At 31.8% G+C, this 25457-nt stretch overlaps 2 protein-coding genes across 11 annotated transcripts in view; both read right to left on the reverse strand.

Moving 5' to 3' along the window:
* LOC134687300 (dynein axonemal heavy chain 1-like) overlaps window positions 1–15856 on the reverse strand; it is a 106651-nt gene extending 90795 nt beyond the window's left edge. For 7 of the 8 annotated variants that reach the window (XM_063547473.1, XM_063547468.1, XM_063547472.1 and 4 more), the window contains exons 1-10: window positions 15751–15856; window positions 10096–10266; window positions 9599–9671; window positions 7954–8039; window positions 7455–7543; window positions 4999–5282; window positions 3707–3868; window positions 2654–2906; window positions 1604–1761; window positions 980–1194 (exon numbers count right to left, since the gene is read on the reverse strand). In XM_063547473.1, coding sequence (XP_063403543.1) covers window positions 980–1194; window positions 1604–1761; window positions 2654–2906; window positions 3707–3868; window positions 4999–5282; window positions 7455–7543; window positions 7954–8039; window positions 9599–9671; window positions 10096–10260 — 1485 coding nt within the window. In that variant the 5' untranslated portion in view covers window positions 10261–10266; window positions 15751–15856. The remainder of the gene's footprint in view (window positions 1–979; window positions 1195–1603; window positions 1762–2653; window positions 2907–3706; window positions 3869–4998; window positions 5283–7454; window positions 7544–7953; window positions 8040–9598; window positions 9672–10095; window positions 10267–15750) is intronic. The other variant, XM_063547474.1, reaches the window with a different exon arrangement.
* A 5032-nt stretch (window positions 15857–20888) lies between these two features.
* Window positions 20889–25457, reverse strand: part of LOC134687302 (protein Son-like) — a 31920-nt gene continuing 27351 nt past the window's right edge. For all 3 annotated transcript variants that reach the window (XM_063547477.1, XM_063547475.1, XM_063547476.1), the window contains 2 exons: window positions 24621–24736; window positions 20889–23389 (listed from right to left, as the gene is read on the reverse strand). In XM_063547477.1, the coding sequence (XP_063403547.1) occupies window positions 23270–23389; window positions 24621–24736 (236 nt within the window). In that variant the 3' untranslated portion in view covers window positions 20889–23269. The remainder of the gene's footprint in view (window positions 23390–24620; window positions 24737–25457) is intronic.

Consider the following 25457-nt stretch of genomic DNA (forward strand, 5'->3'; position numbering starts at 1 on the left):
ACGATTCATACGGGTTAGGTATAAGGTTGAAGAAATTTGTAATTCAAACGTTGACAAATGAAAAGGTTTTTAATGACTTTATCTAGCAATTTGATGCTATGCAACATGCATCATTCAAGTCTGAATATAAACCGGAAACACGGATGTAGCAATTTGATTGTAAACTACGAAATGAATTTCGGACCGAATTACGATACGATTGTCATCACAGTAAATATTAAAGTCTTTACTTTTTAAATTTTAAAGTAATTCTATATTATCGTTACAGCAGTACTCGAGTTATTTGCGATGAAATTATAATAATGTTTTAAGTCTTATTTTGTACTTCTTAAAAAAGGGGGATGCTGATTGCGTAAGTCAAAATAAAAGCACGTGTTCGACTTGTTAAACTGTTTTCTTTGTAACTGGATTATTAATTTATTTATTTTATCTAAATTATCATAAACATTTGCTGAAACTTCGTTGAATAATTCAATAAATGAATCGTCAGATAGTATTCTCCTGTCTGTTTTGTTGATCTTTCTGTACAAGCTCAGGTACAAGTGATTAATGATCTTAATCCGGATAACCCTCAGGCGTTAGAACTGTATTGGATTATAATATAAAAAGCCTAAGGGTTATGCAATTACATACTTTTGATTATGATTGCTAAAAAAAATGGCGTCGGGCTATGAAAAAACGATAGCAGTTTTGAACGATGGCGGAAGACAATTTAATGATGGCGCGGGTCATTTGACGATGGCGCAAGATATTTTAAAGATGGCGTGGTGCCATCATTAAACAGGCCATGGAGATCCCTGCATCTTATACATTATATTTAAATTTGTTTGGACATTATCAGGTTTAACTCCGCCTTCTTATATTGTTTGCGGATGTCAATCTTAATTACAATGATTGAGCAAACAAAACAAACAAGCAATCCAAACCTTTAACTTGCTAGCATTATGAAAAGAGCTGTAATGAAATATAATATTCTCACTTGTGAGGTAGCTTGTGATTGTGTCTGTTCAAATTCTTCTAATCTCATTGGTTTAGTGGTGGGGATGTGAAAGAGTGACATTCCACAGACTTTGTTACACTCTGTTCTGACTTTCCCAGTAGCCTCAATACTCTCTTTACGTGTTAACAGAGAATGGAAGGCAAACTGATCATAGTTCTGATCATAAGGGTATTCTGGTACATCAAGAACACAGCCTGGAATAAAAGTTGTATTGGATTATCAATGTTGGGTTTGATTCTTTTCACTTAAAAGGAGCTTTATTTGCATGTTGTTTTTTTTTTGTGTGTGGCATTAACAAACCTATCCCCCCCCCCCCAAAAAAAAAACACAAAAAAAACACAAATGTTTTGCTAAATAAGATGAATACTTTTCAATGCAATTTTTAACTTGTATCATTTCATGTTGTATATATTCAGGCAAACAGTTTTATCTTCAATCTCATGGTGCTATATGTAAAAATAGGAAAGAAAAATGTAAAATTGTCAATCCATATGTAATTGTTATAAACAAATAAGTAATTTCTGCATATTCAAACATGAATGTTTTTTATTGGTTTTTTTTTGGAAGGGATGAAAGGAACCAGATTTAATTTATTTTTTTTACCTTTAACGGGTACAAGTTCTTCCTTCTTTTCAGGTTTGGTGACAAAGGCAAAAGTGACAGGATCTTCATCCACTGTTTTGTCAAATATAATTCTGTTCATAGACCAACAAAAGTCAATATTCACTTCCTTCTCCAAAACTTGAATATAATCTTCCAAACTGTAAAATAATAATAAAAGATGGAAATTGTTAATACATCATTTTGAATTATTTCTAAACTTGAAGGTTTATGGTAACATTAGAGATTACTATGCCAGTAAAGGAGAAAATAAGAGGTAAATGCCAATATGACAACACCACAACACTATAGCAATTCCAGAAACAAATTTTCAGTATCATGAATAACTTTTTCACTGGCTTGAAAATTTTAAAATTCTAGACAAACAAATTTTCTGATCTAAATTCTAAAGATTTATTTTTTTATTGGGCATATCATAAACAAACATTATTTTACTTAAAGAACATCCTAAAAGGTAAGATTAATCAATGAAATAAATCACAATGATGTAATTGAGCACTACTATGATTGTAAATCAAAATGTTAGTCAATAACTGTCTTTTCTCATTTTTTTGCACTTTATATAAAAACATGGCAATAGTTTCTCAAAATTTTCTATTTCACAGGTCTTCATTTTATGATATATATGTTATTAATTTCAGAACACTCTATTAATTTTCTTATTTATCATTTGACATAGTTTAAAAAACGGTTAGAAATACCCTTTTTTTCTTTCTATGATAATTGATTAATTGGTCCAACACTCTATACATTTTCTTATTTGACATAGTTTAAAAACTGTAAGAAGAACTCTTACTTTTTGTCGCTACCTATGCCAGGACTAATTTTGTCAATTTAGTTTTATCATTGTTTTAAAAATGTTAGAAGAACTCTTACTTTTTGTCTCTTCCTATTCCAGGACTATTTTTAGCACATTCTACAGATCTTTTTTTTTTAATTATTATTGAGCATATTATAAATTTCAGAACGCTCTAAAAATTTCTTATTTGGCATTTTATCACTGTTTTAAAAAATGTTTCGAGGAACTCTTACTTTTTATCTCTTCCTAATCCAGGACTATTTTTAGCACATTCAACCATCCGTCTGAGTGAAGCTTGATCTAATTCTCCAACACCATCCATAGGCATACAGTCAACATACAGGTTATATCTCAGAATAGCTTCCGTTTCTTTACGTAGTCTAAATGCCTCGGCTACTCGCTGGGCAAAGATCCTTGGATCTTCAGCTTTTAACATTAATCTAACTCTGTGTACCCAAAACTGGTTCTTTAAGTCCATTCTAGAGCCTATAAAAACAATTTTTATTCTATTACTTATCAGTGGCGGATCCAGGGGTTGGAACCCCCCTTTTTTTTTGGCCGATCAATGCATTTGAATGGGGACATATAGTTGGAACCCCCCTTTTTCCTGGGTTGGGACACCCCCTCCCCCCTCTTTTTTTTTTTAAATGGCTGGATTCGCCCCTGCTCATTACTGATTTGCTTTGAAAGTGTTATTGATCTCAGGTACCAGTTCTTGTGGGTAAGTCAATTCTTTTTAACCATGAAATGTTGTTAACAACAAATATACACTGGTATTTTCAGTTGAGTCAAAAAGTGTTAATCTTCATGAATAAATACACATTATTGATGAAATTGAATTGAAAAAAAAACATTTCAACTAATCATTTGAAGTGTGAATACCCTGGATTTATTAATATTTGTTGGATACCAATATTCATGAATTTCATGAGTACAGGGGAGCCAGGAATGTAAATGCTCAATGAATTACAAGTTTTCTAAAGGAATGTATGCAGACTTTATCAATACCATGAAATTAAATTTCCACGAAAAATTGGTACCCATGAAAATAAATGAATCCACAGTAGATAAAAGTTTTGCTATATATATTATGTTTGCTCTATTATACTGTGAAACCTGTTTAAACCAAACCTCTTCGGGACTAAATATTTTGTTCAGTATTGGCTATGTTCAGTTTTATCAAGTTCACAGCGCATTAAAATTGATATGACGGTGCTATATACAGGTTTTCGGTTTAAAAAGGATTTGATTAAGCCAGGTTTCACTGTAGTTCAATATTAACTAACCATCTGATTGGAATCCTCCATTTACTACAGCTTTACCAGACTCATCTACAATCCTGCCTGAGGAATTACACTTCTGTACAAAGAATAACTGCTGTTTAGGGTCATAATCTAGGATACCTACATCAGTCCATTCATATTTGATCTTTGGGTCAGTTCGATCCACTGTAAATGAAAATAAATATAAAATGAACTATGTTTACATTCTGATCTTATTTTCAATAAAAAAAAAAGTATTAATGCATTGCAAAAACAAATATTTCATCAATGACATTCCAGTCACATATTCTCATGAATATCCTTTTTATATTAGATACAATTTTTTTTAGTATGATAAAGTTTTTTCGTAGGCAATACGTTTCAACTGAGGCACTACACAGGCGTCAAAAGGCGTATCATGGAGTAAAGGGGGTGGCGTCAAAAGGCGTCATTATGGAGGAAAGGGATACTTTCTTGTTACTGTGGATTCATTTATTTTCGTGGGTACCAATACACCTTATCGATATTTGTCCGCCATTACTGGATATCACACAGGTTCCCGTAAAATTTTGACGTCATAAAACAAAATATCTGACGCCATTATGGAAAAGTGATTGTTGTATGCGTCAAAAGTTCAAGAGGCCGGGTCAGCAGGCTGATAAGGCTAAAACGATAAGGTGTATTTTCATGGATTCAGGAGATCTTGCATATTCATTGATATTTCAATTCATGGTTTTGGCAAAGTCTGCTTACATTTCTTTAGAACATTTGTATTTCGTTCAAATAGCACATTCTCAAATTGAAAGGGTTGGGGTGACCACCAGGGACTTCCCTTTAATTTTAACTGATTTGTTTTATCGTCCAATTCAAGAATATATATGATTTAGGGGTGGGGATCTGGACCGTTTACAAGTATTCCACTGAACCAACGAAATCCACGAAATTGGTATCCAACGAATATTACTGAATCCACAGTAATCAAAACAACTACTGAATTCTTCTAAAGAATTCCCCAAGATAATATCATGAAAATTTATGGTAGAATGAATCCACACAACTTCTTGATCTAAATTTTAGATCTTTTCATTTTAAACTTTTAAAAAGCTTTTGTTTTTAATCAAAACCTAGCAAATATTTGTGTTATCAAACTACTAATTAAACAATATAATTACGTCTACATATATTTTAAGGTGGTACATAACACTATTGGGAGATAACTCTGTAAAATCAGCTGAACATTTTAAATGCATTGTATTTTAAAGGAAATATATATTAAGCTTCTCAATGTTTTGGACAGAGATCTAACGAATATTTACATTCTTTGTCAGTATCTTTACTGGGTAACAGAGCAAGAGCAGGAACTGGTTTCCTGGTTCCATTATCTTGTCCCATCTTAAGCCACTCAGTTGGCAGACGACAGTCATGTTCCTCATTGTCAAATAAATGTAAAGGCAGGTATGCAGGGAATGGGGCGGGATCATTGGGATCCATGTTGATTTGGACTGGCATACTGGTCTGTTTTGGCATCAACTGATCAGTTTTTATTCCCTGATCTTTCAAGAGATTCTTCAATTCAAGTGTAGAATATAATCTTCTTCTCCTACAAAAAGAAATACATAATTGTTTAAAATTCAAAATAATAATAAAGAAAACCAGATGCTCCGCAGGGCGTAGCTTTATACGACCGCAGAGGTTGAACCCTGAACGGTTGGGGCAAGTATGGACACAACATTCAAGCTGGATTCCGCTCTAAATTTGGATTGTGATTAAATAGTTGACACAGCATAGGTTTCTGACACAGAATGAATGTATTCAAATGAACTTAAAATTTTTGTTTTCTCTTAGAGCAATTCACTATGCTGTTGAATATTAATCCTCTCAAAAAAATGTTTGAAGAAATTTTCTTTTTATTTATGAAATTTCAAATGAGAAAAATTTAACCCAATTTTTTATTCACATCCCCCTTTCCCTTATTCCAAAACTAATTTCAATTAAAATATTCTAATGGAGTTTGCAACAATTACTACTCATTTAAATACATGATGTAAAAAAACTGCTTGTTATCACTGAATGGTAAAGATTATTTAAATTTATCAGTTGGTAGTAAAAAGTGAATATACATTGTATATTGTATATAACAAAGATTTAAGTTGATTCTGGACAAAGAAAGATAACTCCAATTAAAAAAAAATCTTGCAGATATTTCTTGCTTACTATACTGGACAAAGAAAGATAACTCTTAATTAAAAAAAAATTTGCTATTTCACAATATTGTGAAATTAGATATTTCTTGCCATTGCACAATACTGTGCAATTGAAAAGACTTGCTATTGCACAATACTTAATATAATAATTTTAGATCCTGATTTGGACCAACTTGAAAACTGGGCCCATAATCAAAAATCTAAGTACATGTTTAGATTCAGCATATCAAAGAGGCCCAAGAATTTAATTTTTGTTAAAATCAAACTTAGTTTAATTTTGGACCCTTTGCACTTTAATTTAGACCAATTTTAAAACTGGACCAAAAATTAAGAATCTACATACACAGTTAGATTTGGCATATCAAAGAACCCCAATTATTCAATTTTTGATGAAATCAAACAATGTTTAATTTTGGACCCCGATTTGGGCCAACTTGAAAACTGGGCCAATAATCAAAAATCTAAGTACATTTTTAGATTCAGCATATCAAAGAACCCCAAGGTTTCAATTTTTGTTAAAATCAAACCAAGTTTAATTTTGGACCCTTTGGACCTTAATGTAGACCAATTTGAAAACGGGACCAAAAATTAAGAATCTACATACACAGTTAGATTCGGCATATTAAAGAACCCCAATTATTCAATTTTGATGAAATCAAACAAAGTTTAATTTTGGACCCTATGGGGCCCCTTTTTCCTTAACTGTTGGGACCAAAACTTCCAAAATCAATACCAACCTTCCTTTTATTGTCATAAACCTTGTGTTTAAATTTCATAGATTTCTATTTACTTATACTAACGCTATGGTGCGAAAACCAAGAAAAATGCTTATTTGGGTCCCTTTTTGGCCCCTTATTCCTAAACTGTTGGGACCGAAACTCCCAAAATCAATCCCAACCTTTATTTTGTGGTTATAAACCTTGTGTCAAATTTTCATAGATTTCTATTAACTTAAACTAAAGTTATAGTGCGAAAACCAAGAAAATGCTTATTTGGGCCCTTTTTGGCCCCTAATTCCTAAAATGTTGGGACCAAAACTCCCAAAATCAATACCAGCCTTCCTTTTATGGTCATAAACCTTGTGTTAAAATTTCATAGATTTCTATTCACTTTTACTAAAGTTAGAGTGCGAAAACTAAAAGTATTCGGACGACGACGACGCCAACGTGATAGCAATATACGACGAAAATTTTTTCAAAATTTTGCGGTCGTATAAAAATGATGATATTCATTCAAGAAAAAAAAACTCCTTCAAAAGAGAAATAAATGTTTAAATATCAATGTAAAATTAAAGCAAATAGTATTCTAATAGGAAAATGACTGATAATAGTTAAGATTATTCTTAACCCCATAACATATATTTAAAAAAAATAGTATTATTAAAATTTTAACAGAAGATATATATAAAGTTGGAAAAACTTATTCTAGGGCTCAGGTTACACAATATTTTAGTTTCTCTTTGCACCTGCTCATTTTTTCAAAATGCTTAATCCAAGCTTTAAATCATAATATTAAGCATCAGAGTCATAAGAGTTCCAGTGTTTTGAAATGGACACAAACTAACAAACCTTTCTACTTCAATTTTCCTTGGACAATCTCCAGGTTTTGTGTAAAATGGCAACTGGACCTTTGGTTCACTTGAACTTTTTGAAAAATCCTAAAAGAAATATAAAAAGATGTAACTTCAAAATATCTGAAAGTTTTACTATAGTGAGAACAGACAAAAAGTTAATTAAGATACTCCAAGTTTAAGCAGATATTTATGTTTGAGTTGGAGAACATATTCCTGTTTTATGGGTCTTCCCTTTACTCCCATCAAAGTATACACCCTTCCAATGAAATCTATGGACATGACAAAGGATATTCCATGAATATTAAAGGGTCCAGTACATATGCTATCAAAATCATTAAACTTATAATGTACAGGCCTTATATTTTTGTAAAAATTATCATTAAAGACATTGATACACTCCACTTTGGGTCAAATTAAAAAAAAAAGATGTTCCATTGAAAAAAAACCAACAAGAATATTTGTCATAAAAATCCTATGATAACTTGATAACATACTGATATTGCTGTAATTTCTGTTGAGGGTCCATGTGACTGGCCTTTGATCTGTTCAATAACATTTCCTTTTTCTTCAAATGCTGTGACTGTAATTAAAATTTCAGGATATTATTATACAATAGTATAAATAAATACAATATTTTAACATTTAAAAGAGTGATGAAAGATTACCCATGTGATAAAAGAAAAATGTCTCTTTGTGATACAGATGCATTGGCCTCCAAATAGATAACTAGGTTCAGTAAAAAAAAACTTTTAATGAAAAAAATATGGCTCATATGTAGACACTCCTTTTCTGCCTTTGTCATCAAGAGGTTATATCCAATGTAAGAAGGATATGTGTGATAAACTCTATATGACATATTAAAATTTCTGATTTTCAAATGAATTTGTGAAAATAGAAACCTCAAATTTGACATTTCCCAAAATAATCCAGAAGCATAAGGCCATAAAAAAAATAATAGGGTTGTTTGCCCCAACCCTACCTACCCAGAAAAAAGCGGCCTACTCAAAATCTTTTATTGTCCTAATTTGAAGGTTTATTTTATTCAGATAGGCATGAAGACTAATAAATATCTGATACTTAAATTTCTTTTTTGTGGAAAAATAAAATAAAATGCCTACCTACCTACAATGACCTACCCACTGTCTCAACCTTTGGGTAGGGTTTGGGCAAATTAAAATATTTTCAAGTGTGGTCTAACTAGGGAATGACAATCATATAAAATAAGTCAAGGTTGAATTGGCTTAAATGGTTCTAAAATAATTTCCTATTACAAACAGTTTGGTCAAGGTAACTTAATTTGCAGATTAATGGAAGAAACCAGAGACATATATTGTATTATCTGTCTCTGATGAAACTGATGGAAAGAAAATTGCCATAAACAAACCGCTTTCATTAATTACCCTAAACATACATGTATATAGATATAGAATACAAAGAATACAATTTGCAATTCTACTACCATGATTCCACTTTACTTAACTTATATCTTCTCAGAAGTAACATTTAAGAATGTAATGCTTCTTTTTGTTACGTTATTGGGATGTGAAAGCATTGATCTAAGTACATTTTGTATGAAGCGCGGAAGTGTGTGCACGGTCAACGCTTTTACAAACCTATGAAGTTACAAATAGAAGCATTTAATACTTATAATTACATTTTTTAGCTATGATCATGAAAACATGATTTTTATCAAGTTTTTATTTAATTTACCTGTGCACTTAATTGTGGGACCTCGTATCATCCTGAATGATAAATTTTATTGTGTAATGCAATTGTTTAAGGAATAACGCGAGATTGCAGTGTAGCCAATCAGAATAACGTATTATAATGAAACATACATCTAATGTAATTATTAGTTTGTAATTACAATGAGAAAAATATAATTTTTAATGATTTTCTATTTTATTTAATAAACTCCTCACACGTTTGAATACTAGAATCAACATTTTTGGGTACATGTATTTTGTAATGCGATTTGCACGAATGCCAAATCTGAAAACAAGAAATAAATAAATCCAAAATAAAGCTTATAACAGTAAGAACATATGAAATAATAGTTTCGAATCCCTATTTAGAAAGATAAGGGGAACCCCCTTATACATTGAAACGTGTCAATAATCAATATAATAATTTAATTACCTTTTGGTGTGTGTTTTTCTTTGGCAACATTCCACAGTGTGTCTTGTGCAGTTGTTGGTCCATTTAATACATACTGCAAATTAAAACATTTTATAATCTTATTTGTTTTGGTGCCAAAGAAAATTAAATATTGTAAAAAAAACATTTGCTTTTTTGTTATAAAATAATCAAATATGTCTAACAATTTTAAACGAAAGATATGGTATATACTGTGGATTCATTAATATTCATTTGATACCAATTTTCCTGGATTTCGTTGTTGCAAAGGGAATCACAAATTTAACTGTTATATGAAATACATATATCTAGAGAAATGTATGCAGACTTTGCCAAAACCACAAATTTAAATATCCATAAATATGCAAGATTTCCTCATTCCACGAAAATGGGTACCCACGAAAATAAATGATTCCACATTTATACCAGTACTGCATTTACTTTTCCAAGATTTTTTAAGATAAACCAACAAATACATTTAAAAAATAAATGTAACTTACATCTAATTGTCCATCACTCCCGTCAGTTCCTATAATATCAGAGTAATATCCTCTCTGTTTGATTTCTGGGTAAGCCTGTCCACCAGATGTTTTATTAGCGCTATCAACACGTGTACGATTTGCAGAAAATGGCTTTCCACCACTTCTACTCGCTCTGGATGACATTATGTCCTGTAATTACATGAAATTACTAAAAGTTAGTTTGTTTGAAACATAAATCTATCGACTATCCTTCAATATTTGTTTTTTTAACAATCACCTCAGCCTTTTGATCTTTAGTTGGCACAATTTCAGATAAACAATGCATGTGTCAAACACACTGCGGATATCAAATCTTGCCAAATTTTCATCAGAATTGGGATTATTAATTAAATGGATATACATGTATATATATATTTTATTTTAAGCAATGGTTACAAAATACATTTTACTGGTTACAAAATACATTTTACTTTGTACATTTTACAAAATAATTTGATAAATAAAAAAAATGTGTTTATTTGACATTGGATTTATGAATGAAGGATTTTACAAAGAAATGAAGAACACTGTCATGAAATTATATATCCTGAAACAAGTTGGAAGTCATACAAAAACACCTATAGATCTTGACTGCAATTATGTGCATGTACTTTTTCCACAGCTAGATTAAAATAGAATAACAAATATTTCTATTGTTTGGTATGATTATATCGCAACATTAAAAGGGAAAAATATGAAAAACAAAAACTATTTTAAATTTAGTTCTTTACAAACATGACAAATTACCTTAGACATACATGTAGTTGTGCATTATTTTTTTTTTAGAATCAACATTGAAATTTTTGAAAGCTGAAGTGAGAAATTCATTGATTATCATTGCACAGGTGGTCACCCATGAAATCTGCCACATGCACTCATTTTCAAAACTGATGATTCCAAAGATGCATCAAGAATGCAAAATGTTAAATGTTGGCTCAACTGAGCACAAAAACATTTTATCCTAAAAGTTTAAAAATAATCTTAACTTTTGTCATTTCCCTACTCTTTTTTGTTATTTTGACTAAACAAAACGGTCTGTTAGTGTCCTCAGGCCCAAAAAATGATGATTTTCATATACCAGTTGTTAAAATTTTAGTAACTTGTTTTCAATCAGTAGTTTTTGTTCTTGTGAGATGAAATAAAAAAAATAGGGATGCAAGCAATGTTTATTTTAACCCTTTCGGTGCCAAAGGGACATATCTGTCGTTTGGGGGTTGACTGCCGAAGCGACAAATATGTCGTTTGGGGGTTGACTGCCGATGCGACATATATGTCGTTTAATTGGTTTTAATAAAACAATCATATTTTATTTCTTTTTGTCTTTTATGCTTTTGATATTCTTATATAATATATACATTGTTGTTTTGAATTCATTATGACGTAATACGTTAAGTATATATGACGTCATAAATGTCAAAAGATCGTCTGTACTTTTCCCGATATAGCTATGGAAGACAGTGACGGTGACATAACAGACATAGTAACTTCGGGCGACGAAGATTCTGACGATGCTGATGGTGAATTGCCAGACAATGCTGCAAGACTGCCTAACCCTTGGTTTTCTGTGGTAGACAAAGAAACGTTTGAGCTTGAAGTTAATCGTGATTTCGAGGAACGGATTGGGCCGTGTGGATTTGAAGCCATTTTTTCACCGGTGGATTACTTTGATAAAATTTTTGAAAACAGAAGATGATGATGACTTGATTGATCGCATTGTAGATGAAACAAATAGGTACATTATTGGTTTTATATGGTTTTAAATTACAACGTTCTTAATTTTCTTTGAATATCGATTTCTAAAGTATTCTAATAATTAGTAAACTGTATTTTCTATTGATGACTAACATTACTGTTTTGGTGCTCAAAAGTAATTCAGATGTAAATAACGCTCCAATAAATAGCAGAGACATTTTTTCACAATATTAGTTATGTCCATTTTGAGATAACAAATAACAGCTACCTAGTCAATAACTGTTAACAGTAAATACATTCTTAAATAAAACAACAATTGACAGCAGCTTTAAAAGCACTTAAGGGGGCTCCCGGGTCTAAATATTTTTTTTTATTTAATATAAGATTTTGCTATATTTTTCTATAAATTAACTTTATCTTATGCTTAGTAGAAAAATGAAATAAAAAAATGGGGTCACCGTTCATTTACGCTCACAATGTGCCTTTGAAAGAAACATACATTTTTGTTAATGTCCTTTTTTTCTGTTGAACTAATAGGAGAAAAAGCAGTAATATCGAAATTAAAAAAGAATTAAATTACAGAAATCGCTTAAATTGTACAATTATTTAGTTTTTGTACAGCTTATTCGAAAACGACAATAAAAAGTATAGGTCACCGATGAGTTAAAAAAGTAATTTCAATTTTAATGCCAAAAAACGGCATTTTTACACCAAAGGGAGATAATTTGGAGCTTTTTCAATGATATCTACATTTTAAAAGTCACCTAGGGCCAACACGAATCGATTTTTTGAAATGATTTTGGTACCAAGTGTTAAAGTAAAAACTACGAAAGGTAATTTATAAAATTTGTATTGAAAAATAAATGTTTATTTTTTTTCTGAAAATCTTATACCCGCGAGCCTCCTTAACATGTTAACATATTACAACCAGTGCCAAACTACAAAGAATCCAACAAGACATGCCAGATCAAACGAATGGTCACCAGTTAGCTATGCTCAGATGAGAGCCTTAATTGGTCTTGTTCTCGCGATGGGTATCGTAAAGAAAACCTCCATTGAAAGCTATTGGGAAGCGTCTGGTATATCTGAAACCCTAAATTTCAGAGATGTGATGTCCAGAAATAGATTTTAGGCAATACTGAGATATCTGCATTGCAGCAACAATACAACAGCAGTTCAAAGAGGTCAGCCAGGATACGACCCCCTCCACAAGATAAATCCAGTTGTTGAATTCTTCAATGAAGTGTTCGAACTTAATTATAGGTAAATGTCAACTCAAATATAGAAATATACACAAGCCATTTTCCCATGTTAAAAATAAACAGAAATTCATTGCTTGAACTGAGACGAATTTTGTCCTAATCATTTTTTCCACTGCATACTAACTGTCATTGATTTAACACTGGTACCTCTTGTTTCAGGAAAGATAAGAGTAAAAAAAAATCAATGTAAACAAAATTGTACAATCCAGTTATGTTGTTCATTGTGAAATTCTAAAATCTTACATATTATTTTTTAATGAATTTTTTAAAAAAATACATTTCAAACAAGAAGGCACACAGATGGGGAGCAAAGTTGTTCGTCTTAGCTGAATCCAGAACAGGTTATACCCATCAGATAAATGTGTACAAAGGGAAACGAAATATAAGTATATAGCTTACTGTTCGGTGTGAGCTAATGCTCCGTGTTGAAGGCCGTACTTTGACCTATAATTGTTAACTTTTTATACACTGTGACTTGGATTGAGTTGTCTCTTTGGCACTTTTACCACATCTTCTTATTTATATATATGTATATAATATAATAGATTCGCACGGACTTAAACTAATAAACTTGCACTTAATATTTTTTCAGTAAATGCATATATATGTTAGAGAAACTGTTTTCTTGTCCAGAGGAAATTAGACCATGTGAAATTTCAAAACGCAGTAGTTCGTGGTTTGATCGGGGATTCAAGAAGAGGCAACAGATGGAGGGGGAGAAGACCAGACAATATTTCTATTGCAAATGCAATAAGGATGCATTTTCTTGATTTTATTCCTGATGACAAGAGGCGAAAATGTATTGTGTGTTCAGGTTGTAACAAGTACAGGAAATCCCTTATATCAATTGCAACATGGTGTTCTGTATGTGGCGTGGGTCTTTGTGTTGGTCGATGTTTCAGAGAGTTTCATTTATATGGACAGGAAGAGTAAACAGTTGAATTTTGAAATATTATTCATGTAAAATACAGTGCAATAATAAAGGATCTTTTAAAAAGATTTCATGTTGTTTTAAACAAATGAGTTAAAAAAAAGTCAATTTATTTTTCCATTTTTTTTTTCGCTGAAAATTCTTTTGTGTTCTCTAAAAGTTAAAAGAAAAACAAAAACGATTTATGATTATTTCAAAGCGAAGAAACATTTTAAAACATATCTGTGTTTGTTGGTCCTCATTTCATAAAGTTCTGTCAACGAACGACTTCATTTTGATCTTTTGAAAACACGAGTTTTTGTATAAACTTTTGACGTTTTCACAACGACGGCGGCGATATTTTATTTTTATTTGGCTGTAGAACGTCACTCGGTGAAACCTTTATGGTGACGTTTCTAACGTCGTGAATTTGAATTCGGCACCGAAAGGGTTAAGAAATCATCAAAAGAATCAAGAGGGTGGTATACAAGGGTTATTTTTGTTCAATGTTTTCTTTTTTATTTCACTAATTTTTATGTTTTGACATATTATTTTTCTTGTTTGGTTCGATGTGTGTACCTTGTGTTTGTCCTTATTTATTTTCAATGTTTCATGTCGGTACTCTTAATTTCCTGTGCATCCCACATTTGATCAAAAAGTAGATCAGGACTTATTCAAAGCTAATCTGGATATTGTTTATGTGTGAAATATAGTTTTTTAAAGACCATCAAATAACTATTAGTATTATTTTTTATTAAAATCAGACCCAACTAGCTGAAGCTATAAGGTGACCTTGGAGATTGCTTCCTTTGAACATGTGGAAGATTTTTGTCAGCGGGAAGCGGTTGAGCTAAGGAAGTACTTCTTTAGCTCAGTCAGTAAATGTGCTGCCTTATATAACACAGAGGTCCTGGGTTTGATTCCATGTGCGCGTACGTGGAGACAAGCAATTTTGTAATGAAATTCATGCTCTCCGGTTACATACATGTGTAGCGGGGTTGCTTCCCCTCAATATAGGTAGAACATATACATGTAAAGCCAGTTTTAATCAACTGAGCTAGGGAATCGATTCTTTGGCTCAGTGGGTTAACGCACTGACTGTCACCCAGACGACCGGGGTTTGAATCCCGGTGGTGACGATATGAATTTGTAGAGTAGATACGTGCTCTCCGGTTACACATGTATTATAACTGTATGTCAGAATCATAATGGTTTACTCTTTAAATTGTTATTTGGATGGAGAGTTGTCTCATTGGCACTCACACCACATCTTACTATATCTAATCATAGTGAGAATCGATCTATATACTATAAATCAAAGACATCATATGATATACACACTTTAATAAGGATAAACCTGTATAACTCATTCTTAAACATTCATTTCATGCAATTAGAAAATCAAATTTTATGTTCAAACAAATATAACTTGTACAACAATATTTGAAAAAGACGAGATAAAATTTGAAAACAACTTCAGTTATTCCTAATCCGCTGAGCCTTATGTCACCATGTGCTTATCTCACGGCATTTGGGAGTACAAAGCTAACTGGCTATGGCAAACAATGGTTTTTATTGCTATTGCACGGTCCATTGCAATGTGCAATGTTTTACGGGCACACTGACTATTGTTTTTTTGTTTATTGAAAACAAAACTGAACAATTCAGTTTCAAGTTATTTCCGTTGAAATGTGTTTGCTTCAATTCCGCAAGAGTGGATTCCAAAAACAACAAAATGTTTATTGGGATAAAACTGTTTGAAATTATTACCTTCTTAGAAATACATCCAGTAAAAATATTGTTTCAGAAATGACAGGTTCTTTTTCGTTTACAAATGGCGTGTTTGTTCTTGGCAACAGAAACAGCTAAAAGAAAAATAACGCCCCGATAGTAAATGTTAATACAGACTTACTTTTTCATACTAATGTGAATATGAAATTTGTTTTCATTTGTTCTCATATTATTTTCTATCTATTCAGCATAATTTAAGTCGTGTTGATATTGTTTAATAAATGCTATAAACATTTAAGGATATCTATTTATGTGTCATGGTTTTAGCCTTTTCAATTCAAAATAGTCCCAAAAGCGCGGGAAATTCAATAACTTTATAAAAATATAATACCCATACAAAACGTGAGAATAGATGCGGATTTAGGGGTGGGGGACAGGGGGCCCGGGTCCCCCCTTTTTGGGAAAAAATTGGTTACTCATATAAGGAATCACTGAAGCGTGACCAGAGCGGGCCCCCTCTTAGGTCAGTTAATGGGCCCCCATTTATGAAAATTCTGGATCCACCACTGTCACCACTGGAGAATACTTTTATTTGATGAAATTATAATGTAGTTTTTTTTATCCACACATCAAAAATTGTGTCAATAAAATATTTGAGTTTAATACTGTAAATTAATTATTTTGAAATGACAGTTGATTGCAGTCTGTGGTGGTTCCAGAGCTTTCCTAAGAGGGGAAAGTTGGCCCTCTCCTTTTATGATTCAGTGAAACACTATATATAACTAACAAAAATTTTCCCTGAAAAAGGGGGGGTGGGTGTCTATCCCCTCTAAATCTGGCTCTGCCAGTTCACACTATTAAAGAATTTGTTTCTAAAGAGTCTAACGGTTCTTGTAATAAAGGGCATGCTATACAGTAACAGGGGAGGTAATGATTTTACATTTACGTTCAAGATGTGAAATTGTTAGGCAGCAACCATTTGATGTTTGTCTCCAGTTTTTGGAGAAAAAAATAATTTGTTTTTTTATTCTGAGAAAAAAAAAATTTGTTTCACCCTCAGCTGCCACTAAATGTCATGCTAAAATTGAAAGAAAAAGATTGGTTTTCGACTTGTCGCTAAAAAAAAATTGCCCAGAAAAAAAAACAAAAGGCCCCCCCCCCCCCAGAAAATCAAATGGTTGCTGCCTATCGTATGCCTATGGTTGCTACATATCGGGGAAAAGACAAATATTTCGACTGATTTGATGGATGAAAAAATTTGTCTTGCATTTTTATTTATTTGTATATAATCACTATCCTGCCTTTTTATTTTTTTTATCTAATCAGCAACCTGCTTTTTTTTATTAGTTAATCCTGACCATTTTTTACATAAACTCAATTACTGACACCCTGCCTTTTTTTTAAAGTGTCTCATCCTGCTTTTTTTTTAACTCGAAACTCTTGTCCTGCTTTTTTTTTTTTTTTTTTTTTTTTTTTTTTTTTCAAATTTCACTTTTATTTACCTTTTGAAACAAAAAAGTTTGGTATGTCTATCAAGAGGGTAGAAATGTTTAAAAAAAGAATTAAAAAATTTGAATAAATATATAAATTTTGCCCCCATTTATTCCTAAAGTATTACTTGAAGGCATTTTTTAAATTACATATTTATTTCATATTTGTATTAACTAGGTGAAAAATAATTTGTTTGCAAATTTTTATTAAAAAATCACTTTGAGATTAAAATTGTATTGTATTCCGTTTTATAAAAGTCAGGACGGCATAACAATATTAAAATATACTGAGCCAGAGGCATATTATAAGTTATATGGTTCACTACTGACCCCATACGGATCCATAGAGTGTTAGTAAAATCCATAGGGGGTGAGGCCGTCAACACACATGTGTCTAATTAGAATTCTATCATTGACAAATTTTTCAAAGTTATCTGATGAGATGAAATTTGTTTGGATTCCTTCATGTGACTTCAAGCTTTGCTAATTTTTTGCACACCTTTTTGAAGAACAGAAGAGACTTCCAGAAGATGTCAATGTTATCTTAAAAAAAAAAAAAAAAAAATCAATCAGGAGTTGTCTCCCATTGGCCAAATTTGATAAATTGATATAAACAATGTCATTGACAAAACATTAAGACAAGCTATGTGTTTTACACCTAAATAATAAATTTTGGGTTATATACCATGTTAAAATCATGTTATATATTTGTATTTCCAACTTATGTCAAGAAAACATATTTTCTCCAGGTCACAGTGGCTTCCAAAAGACTTTAATGTTTTGTCAATGACATTGTCATTGTTTATATCTTTCTTTGTTTTATTATGTGTAATAAAGTTGAGAATGGAAATGGGGAATGTGTCAAAGAGACAACAACAGCAGTAGGTCACCAACAGGTCTTCAATGTAGCGAGAAACATGTTTTTGTTTTAATGTACTTTCAGAGGCTGATTTAGGGGGGGGGGGAGGGTGCAGGTTGACCGGGCCATCCCTTTTGAGAAAAAAATTTGGTTGTTTATAAAGGGAATCACTGAGGCATGACGGGAGTGGGTCCCCTCTTAGGCAGTCAGTGGGCCCCACTTATGAAAATTCTAGATCCGCCACTGACTTTAACTACTCCAATAATTTACTGTGCTTTATTGTGTAATAAATTCGTTTGATTGTATTGCTCAAATTTTGGTCACCATCATGGTTAAAAAAAAGATCTTATATTATCTTAAGAAATAGCTCATTGCTTTGTGCTTTTAACCCAACATAAAAGCAGGGTTTGGGGGGGGGGGGGGGGGGATTGGGAACTAAATAACGTGATCTGAAAAGAACTGATATTTTAAACTTTGCACAATACAGGATGACAACAATTGATTATATTTTGCAACACTAAATCCAGGAAACAATGTGTACAAAAGAGAAACCAGGTGCTCAGCAGGGCACAGCTTTATACGACTGCAGAAGTTGAACCCTGAACAGTTGGGGCAAGTATGGACACAACATTCAAACTTGATACAGCTCTGAATTTGGATTGTGATTAAATTCTTGACATAATATGAGTTATTGACACAAAACAAATGTCAAGATCTTATAAATCTATTATGCAATATTTCAAAAATTTGGAATTTGAGAAATTTGGGAAAAAACAAAAACTACCACCACCCTTTTTATGCAAAAAGTCCAAAACCTGACATTTCTTTATACATAATTTACAATTAGTGTAAGGGAGGTAAATCCAAACATACCCAACATATGAATTGCCTTCCTTACACTGCTTTTAAATTGTCTTAAATGTCCATTGACCAGAACAACCTAGTTTTTCCCCCTTATTCCAAAACATTTTGACCCCCCTCCCCAAGTCCTTACTGATCATCCATTCATGGTATGGAAACTTGTGGCATAATTTCAGAGAGATTCATACACTTAAACACAAGTTGTTGTTTGAAAAGTACAAAATGCTTATATTGGGCCCCTTTTTGGGACCATAACCCCCAAAATCAACCCCAACTTTCCTTTAATGGTATTGAACCTTCTGGTAAAAATTTATAGAGATCCATTCACAAAATCCCAAGTTATTGTCTGGAAACTAAATATGTCTTCAGACAACATGATACCATTATATGACGCAAACTTTTTTTTTGCAGTAGAATAAAAGCATTTTTTTGCAGTTTAGTTACTGGGGAAAATATTGTGTAGCAGATCTTAATTTTATTACTACCTCGAGTTAGATGGGTTACTCTAGTTGAATGGAAACTACATACCATCCCAATATCAGGATCTGCTCTAGCCTTAGGTTTTTTTGGGGGTGTTTGATTTGGTGAACAATCTTTTTGAGCTTTTTGTTGGATACATGTAGTTGGTAAACTGTTTCCCATCTTTTTTCTTTTGGTTATGGTGTTTTATGTTCTTATGATTATAATACCTGCTTTTTGTATTTGCAACATTTCACTCTTCATGTCAAGTTTAAGGAGTCTCTCACACTTTCTCAGCATTAAAAAAATAATTGAAACATTGACCAATGAGAAGTGCATAGTTAAATTGCTGCTGGCCAATATTGATCCACTTATCCACTTATCCAACATATCCTCATTTATGTGGGTTTTTTTTATTCCAAATTACCAAGCCTTCATCCCACTCGACCATCTTTTTTCAAAACCTATTTTCTTTTGTTTATTAATGAATTGTCCTTTGTCCTGACTTCTCAATAGGCATGTACATTTTTTTATTTAGGGGGCAGCCAAGGCCTACATCTGGTAGTGGGATTTTCTTGCTGTGTTGAAGACCCATTGCTGGCCTTAGACTGTTATCTGCTCTTTGGTCAGGTTGTTGTCTATTTGACAAATTCACCATTTCCATACTCAATTGATTTCAAAGAGATTCATACACTTTAACACAAGTTATTGTCTGAAAACTACAAAAATGCTTATTTGGGCCCCTTTTCGCCCCTTATTTCTAAACTGTTCATAACTCAAAAAATCAATCCCAACCTACCTTTTGTGGTTATAAACCTCGTGTTTAAATCTCATAGATTTCTAACTTCTGATACTAAAGTTATTGTTCGGAAACCAACTGTCTTCGGACAACGACAACATGATACCAATATATGACCGCAAAATTTTTGTGAAGTTGTATAAACACTGCAAAATTTCAGTAAAACTACTAACTTGGGGGCAGCAACCCAACAATCGGATGTCGGTATTCGTCTGAAATCTAAGGGCGGAAATAGATCTTAACCTGATGAACATTTTTACCCCATGTAAGATTTTCTCTTACCGGTAATGCTTAAGTTTCAGAGATTTTACCCCCATGTTCTTTTTTTTAGCCATGTCGGCCATGTTGGTTGGCAGATGGGGTCATAGGACACATTTTTAAAACTAGATACCCTAGTAGTGATTGTGGCCAAGTTTTGCTAATTTTGGGCCATTTGGTTCAGGAAAAAGTTTTGTAAAAGTTAACAGACAAAGACGGACAATGGACGCCAAGTGAGAAAAGGACCAACTGTCTACAAAAAACACCACACAAAAGAGTTTTCCTTCAAAAGATTCTACCAGTCTTCTTACCCAAACATTGGCAGCTATTATATAACAAAGGTTGCTTGGACAGTCAAAGAACCAAAGTGTTCAGTTCATAAACACAACTACTAACATCATCTTACCAACATCATCTAAGAACCTGTCAATGTAAATTCACTAAAAATACATATATTTAACATTTTTATTGTCTGAAGTTTTTATCAAAGTACTTTACAAGCTCTCAATAAAAATGAACAAACATCAAAGACACATGTAGAAAAAAAATATTCCACAATCCATACATTTCTAATACTTAATTTTTATTTGATTGCTTAAAACAAACAAACAATTAATCTTTAACATTATAGTATTTTTCTATAAAAAAAACATAATGGCAGTGATATTTAACGATGTAAAAAAATAAATCAATTTAAAAAATATCAAAAAAACAGCTACTGCATGAGACTGAAACATTTTTTTCTGCAAAACTGTGAAACAAACATTTTCATTTCAAGAAAATCTTCTTTTTATCAAATCTTTATAGAAAGATAATTTCTGAATATATACGCAAGATTCATTATTATTTGTTGGATACCAATTTTCGTGGCTTTTATGGGTCGAGGTGAACCATGAATTTAAATGTCCAACTAAGTACACGTTTTATATAGGCTTGATGTATGTACACTTTTGTAAAACCGCAAAATCAAATATCCATGAATAGACTCTATTCATGGATATTTGATTTTGTGGTTAGTAATAAACAATTTTTCCTTAATCCACAAAAATTGGTACACAGGAAAATAAATGAATTCACATTATACTGTACAAACATTCAAGAAAATGAAGAAAAATCTAAATAAAATGCTTGGCCGAGCACAGCCTGATACCACTACAGAAGCAGGCACAACTGCAGACGCTGAACACAACATAAAAAAAATTTGGGGTCATAAAGTGTTTACCTTTTAGACAAAGTTTCACATTTAATAGAATCAACAAACAAGAAAACTAAACAGTCAAATGGTGCTAACGATCACTTATGATATCCTTACATGGTATAAAACATTTGAGAAACTTTTTTTTAGGACAAAATATGGAATTAGATCAATAATGGTGGAAGTGAAAAATATTCAACTGAAAAGGTAACTTTAAATAGTGTAAAATATCCTTGATATTCAGACAAAAGTATACCTAAATCATCTATATCATAAAAATAAACTACAGAATTCTCAATAAATGTTCAATAATAGACTAGGTTTATGTAGACTTAAATGTTGTTACATATCAAAACATGAGAATTTTAATATCTTAATTGAATTAATAAAAACATACTACACTATCAATTAATGCACCATTTTGATGGTCATACATAGCTTCCCTTTTGCCTCACTGATAACTGTTCAAAAAGGTCAAATTGGGTTTAAAATTAATTGATTTCTGTAAGCAATATTTACAGCTGCTTTCTAAAAAATCATCAGAAATAATTTTAAACTATAAATTACCAATTATGATGGATTCCAAGTTCCAACTAAATTAATTTTTATTGAGTTGGGATATTTTTGGGGTTCAAAACTTTTCTTAAAAACAAAAATTGATTATTATCTATTTTGGGAAAGAAAATCTCTGAATTTTGTAAATAAGTAGTCTTTAACTAGTATCCAATTACATAACAGATAACAATGCTAAAGTGAATGTTACACCAACAAATAGCAGTACAATTTTCTTGATTGAAAAGAGTAACCAGTGAGAATTTACATAGAAACCGAAGGCCAAAAGTTAAAAAACTATCAACAGTAATATCAGTTTATATATAACAGGTCAGAATTATTCAAAGACTTTGTCAAGAACTTTCAATAACTGCAGTTGTTTCTTACACATTAAAAAAATAAACCATGTTTTTTTTTACCAACTAAATGGTTAAAATAAACCATTATTTTACTTTACATGGTAAAAATAAACCTCATTTTTTTTAAAAATTACAACATGTTGTTTTACTTTACGTGGTAAACTTAACCAAGTTTTTTACATTCACATTATCAAGCAGCACATAATTAAAGAAAATTGTTGTACATATTCAAATAACAAAATGCCCTATTTTCCATTTCATAATGATATAAATCCAAACAAATGGATGGAGTATATATATAAACTGGTGAATGATATGAATAATGTGTCCATTGGTACCAGTCCTGTTTCCTGTAGCAGCTGCAGCTTGGCATTCTTTGAACTGGTAATCAATATTAATTACGAGTCCCTGGGACCAGTCCCATTTCCTGTAGAACAGCTATTGCAGCTGCAGCTTTGGCAAACTTTGAACTGGTAAATAATATAAATTATGAGTCCCTGGGTACCAGTCATGTTTCCTGTAGCAGCTGCAGCTTGGTATTTCTTTGAACTGGTAACCAATATGAATTATGAGTCCCTGGGTACCAGTCATGTTTCCTGTAGCAGCTGCAGCTTGGTATTTCTTTGAACTGGTAACCAATATGAATTATGAGTCCCTGGGTACCAGTCATGTTTCATGTAGCAGCTGCAGCTTGGTATTTCTTTGAACTGGTAACCAAAATATGAATTATGAGTCCCTGGGTACCAGTCCCATTTCCTGTAGAACAGCTGTAGCAGCTGCAGCTTTGGCAAACTTTTTATTTTGACTGGCAACAGACGGCTGATATTCGGTTCCATTCACAATAACCTGAAATGAAGAATGAAGACTATAAAAAATTGATATTACTTGTACTGTTACTTTGCCATTCATTATCTGTGTTGGGTTTTTCACTTCAAAATTCAAATTGCTAAACAGAGGACACAGTATAGTCCAAATTGTACTGAGTTTTGGACACAGTATAGTCCAAATAATTTTGACGTCTTGAAAAGCTATTATATTTTTTTTCTTTGATGCCTTACATTGACGTCATAATGCAGAAGCCACCATTTTCTGTTGGAATTAATATGCTCTCAACTTTGAGACCCAATTTAGCCATAAAATTTTCATAGAAGGCTAAAAAAATTTGCATATATAAAAGTTTTAACCTTTTATGTGTTTATTTGTGCAAAATATTTCCAATTAATCCATACAGTAATAATAAAATAAGTTACAATTCCATCCGAGGCAGGAACATGTCGACTGCTTTTTTTAACACATTTATCTGATTTCTTTTTAGGAGTTATAGAATAATTTTTGCACCTAAATCAGTATAATTTGACAGACCTGAATTTCCGGAACCTTTGTTTTACATAATCTGGAAATTCAGGTCTGTCCAATTTTACTGAGTTTGGTTCAAAAAAAATTGTTTATATTCAGCTTTGTTCTTTCTTGACATTGTACAAGGTGCCTTTATTTCCTTTTAAATTTATCATTTACTGGATCCAACTTAAATACATGTACACAATGAATTATTTCAAATTTCACCTGTGTTTTCAGGGTTTTTTTTTGTTTTTTAAAATTTTTTTTTTATCATTTTTGCTTATTGCAACACTATTGAAGTATTCTAGAATCATTTACAGATATTTTCCACGAAATATCACAAACAATAAAATATGACTTGAAATTTCACAAGTATAACTGAATGACAAATAGATTTTATCCCTGAATTCCTGTGGCGAAAAAGGGCGTTTGATGATGTTTAATACAGATTATACATAAACTTTTTAATGGGACCTAAATTAATATATTGTTTGTTTCCCCAATCTGGACACTACCAATCCAGGTGTGGGTAGGAAGGTAAGGATAATTTAATTTTTTTCAAAAAGCTGTTTCAATATTGGTCGATCTGGCAAACCTGAAAATTGGAATTGAATTGAATAAAATTTAAATTAGTTTTGACAATTAAATATTATAAGTCGCACCATTTTTGCAGGGTCGATCAGGATTGGGGAAACAAACAATATTTTATTTTAGGCCTGGTATACTTTCTGGGGCTTACCTTAAATAAAAAGTTCTTTTTATGATCAGGTCCCCCTTCGTGTACCATTTGGAAGTCTGGTGATCCCCATCTTCTCTTGTTACACAACTCTACAAGGGCTGATACTGGATGCTTACCTGTAATAATAATTTAATTGCACTATTACATGAAATAACTATTGTGTTTCACTACTGTGGATTCATTTATTTTCGTGGGTAGCAATTTTCGTGGATTGACGAAAACTAGCATTTTCATGGATATTTGATTTCATGGTTTTGCCAACATCTGCATACAAAGCCTATAGAAAATATGTAATTCGTTGAACATTTGAATTTGTGGTTAACCTGTACCCATAAAAACCACGAAAATTGGTATTCAACAAGGACCAATATTGAACAATTAGGCCACACCAATTTAATTTCTTGTTCTACGGATTTTTGGACTCCAAAATTTGGGGCGAGCGAGCGATTTGAAAATTTATATAAATAAAAAATTATTAATTTTGCAAATTCTTGAGGCAAAGCTTGAAAAGTAAAGGCGAGCAATTATAATTTATTTTTGTAAACATAAAATAGTAGGTTTCGACAATATTAAAACTTGATTTATCACTTGTACTTTGACATTTCTTTAATTTCTGAAGTATTTTTTCCCTGTTCACCAAGAAATAATTAAATCTGGTCTATGTATGTGTGACTGACAATGAGACAATTCTCCATCTTAGTCATATTCAGTTTGGGGGTCCCCCCTAATGTTATAAATATCCCTTTTTTCATGATTTATGAGTGATCAATATAAGTTATAATATATTTGTTTGTACAAAAGGGCTCATATCTTCTCAAAGAACAATACATCTATCTA

The sequence above is a fragment of the Mytilus trossulus genome, chromosome 10 (assembly GCF_036588685.1).
Source record: "Mytilus trossulus isolate FHL-02 chromosome 10, PNRI_Mtr1.1.1.hap1, whole genome shotgun sequence".
Taxonomy (NCBI): Eukaryota; Metazoa; Mollusca; class Bivalvia; order Mytilida; family Mytilidae; genus Mytilus; species Mytilus trossulus.